Consider the following 2,009-nt stretch of genomic DNA (forward strand, 5'->3'; position numbering starts at 1 on the left):
CCAATTTCCCACCCCTCACCCAAACTAATTCTGTGAACCCATCCATCAGACGTTCTTGGAGCCCATCACCCCTCCACACACGTCCAAGTCGAGCAAACACCCGTCGGCCCGCCTCATCCCCTCCATCCCGCCTCACTCCCTCATCGCCTTCGGCCTGTTCCTGCGACTGCCGGGCTACGCTGAGGTGCTGCTCAAGGAGCGCAAGATGGCCCAGTGCCTGCTGCGTCTGGTGCTGGGGGTCACGGACGACGGGGACGGGGGTGAGTCGTGCAGCGCTCTTGGACGCTCAGATAGCCGCTTGACCGTCAGCAGTCAGCTTGTAAATGACTGGTTTTGAGTTTTCTTTTAACCCTTTCGTTGCCGAGACGTTTCTACCTAAGTTTGCACAGACCAGATAATAAATATGAGGCAGCGTGGGGAAACCAGGCGCTCGTCAAAATAAGAAAGCCAAAGAAACCTTTTTCCGCCGGTTTGGCAATTTTGATCAAATTGGGGGTTTTTTGGGCTCATTACCTTATTTAAGAACACATTTCTCTGTGGATTTGACTGAAAAATGTCGATAATAAAGGCAGAAAAAGCCTAAATTTTCTGTTCCCATTAACTCTCAAGCTATGGAATTCACCAAACATTGGTGGCCTTTTTCTTCCTCATTTTATCTCTGACACAGGCCACCCCCCACCTACTTTAATTGCAAATATTTCTACTTCTATTCCAGATAGATGGGCTCTTCTTTTAACGAAAGCAAGACAAATGAACATATTTGAAGATGATACCAGTAACTCTATATGCCCCCAAAATTGAGGAGTGCGTGATCCCACTGCATTGTGACACCTAATTCTAGAGAGAATCAAACAGTCGTCATACATTTCCCCTTCTGTAACAATAAGCCACTGCACGAGTTGTATCTACATTTCCTAAACTTTCTTCTGTAGACCAGTAGGAAAAAATAGCAGTGACCCAATTTTTGAGAACACATGCACACACAGAGTGCTTACGTCTATACAGATGTGAGGAGGTTAACAGTGGTCGGTCGGTCGGGGAATTATTCGTTTTGCCAATTTTGATTTCTAGGTATTTCTCCTTTTTTTTTTTTTAAAAATAACATTTTTGTTTCTGTTCATAGTTATGGGAAATGGCGGCTGTCATTAAATTTGTGGTGGAGGAAATGGTTTTAAATATTAGGTTAGGTTATTTAGTTTAGTTAACAATAATGAACCCTTGTCAAATTATGAAATTAGCACTATAGTTCAGGCGGGTGTGAAGATAGAATGGGTTACGGAGGAAGATGAAGGTGTGTCAGCTGTTGGATAGCTTTTAGTCTTATCAGATTGTTTGTACCTGTAGCTATGCTTTTGGGGTTTTATTTAATAAAAAAAAAATTGGGGGAGGGGTAGCTTAATTAGTATCGTATTAATGTATAGTGAAATAGCCCTGTTTTGAAACCCCAGATATATTGTGTCCATGGAGGCATAAAAACACGTACATTAACTCATTCAGTGCTGGCGACGAGTATTCTCGCATTCTACCTGGCTATCTCTATAGAAAGAATTACTCTTAACTAATCTATACCAAGTTATTTGAACTAATCGTGATGCATTACGGGAAAGGTCAAGGAGACTTTTTGTCTGCTTAAACAGCCGTTGAGTCTGCTCGTTTTCGTTGATTTTCCTGGGTAGACCTAATTTCATGGCTGGAGCGCTCTGCATTGAATGAATTAAAAACCATTTTGTGTCCCTTAGGTCAAATACTGACGTGCCAACTGGCGAGCTCCCTGGCGACTATGCCGATGACGGTGCTGAAGACGCTGTTTGACAGCTGCCCGCTGACCACGGACGACGGCGTGTTGCTGCGGAGGATGGCGCTGGACATTGGGGTGGTGCACCTGGTCCTGGCATGCCTGGCCCGACTCAGTCACCACCAGCCCCGCGCTCCGCTCACCAGCTTCCAGCATCAGGTGTGTGTGTGTGTGTGTGCGTGTGTGTGTGTGTGTGTGTGTGTGTGTGTGTATG

At 45.1% G+C, this 2,009-nt stretch overlaps 1 protein-coding gene across 1 annotated transcript in view; it reads left to right on the forward strand.

Moving 5' to 3' along the window:
- LOC101845464 (baculoviral IAP repeat-containing protein 6) overlaps nucleotides 1–2,009 on the forward strand; it is a gene marked incomplete in the record, with an annotated part of 131,221 nt that overhangs the window by 112,294 nt on the left and 16,918 nt on the right. Inside the window, 2 exon segments of the mRNA XM_035969592.1 lie at nucleotides 50–260; nucleotides 1,740–1,956. Coding sequence (XP_035825485.1) covers nucleotides 50–260; nucleotides 1,740–1,956 — 428 coding nt within the window.

This window comes from Aplysia californica, unplaced genomic scaffold (genome assembly GCF_000002075.1).
Source record: "Aplysia californica isolate F4 #8 unplaced genomic scaffold, AplCal3.0 scaffold00161, whole genome shotgun sequence".
NCBI lineage: Eukaryota > Metazoa > Mollusca > Gastropoda > Aplysiida > Aplysiidae > Aplysia > Aplysia californica.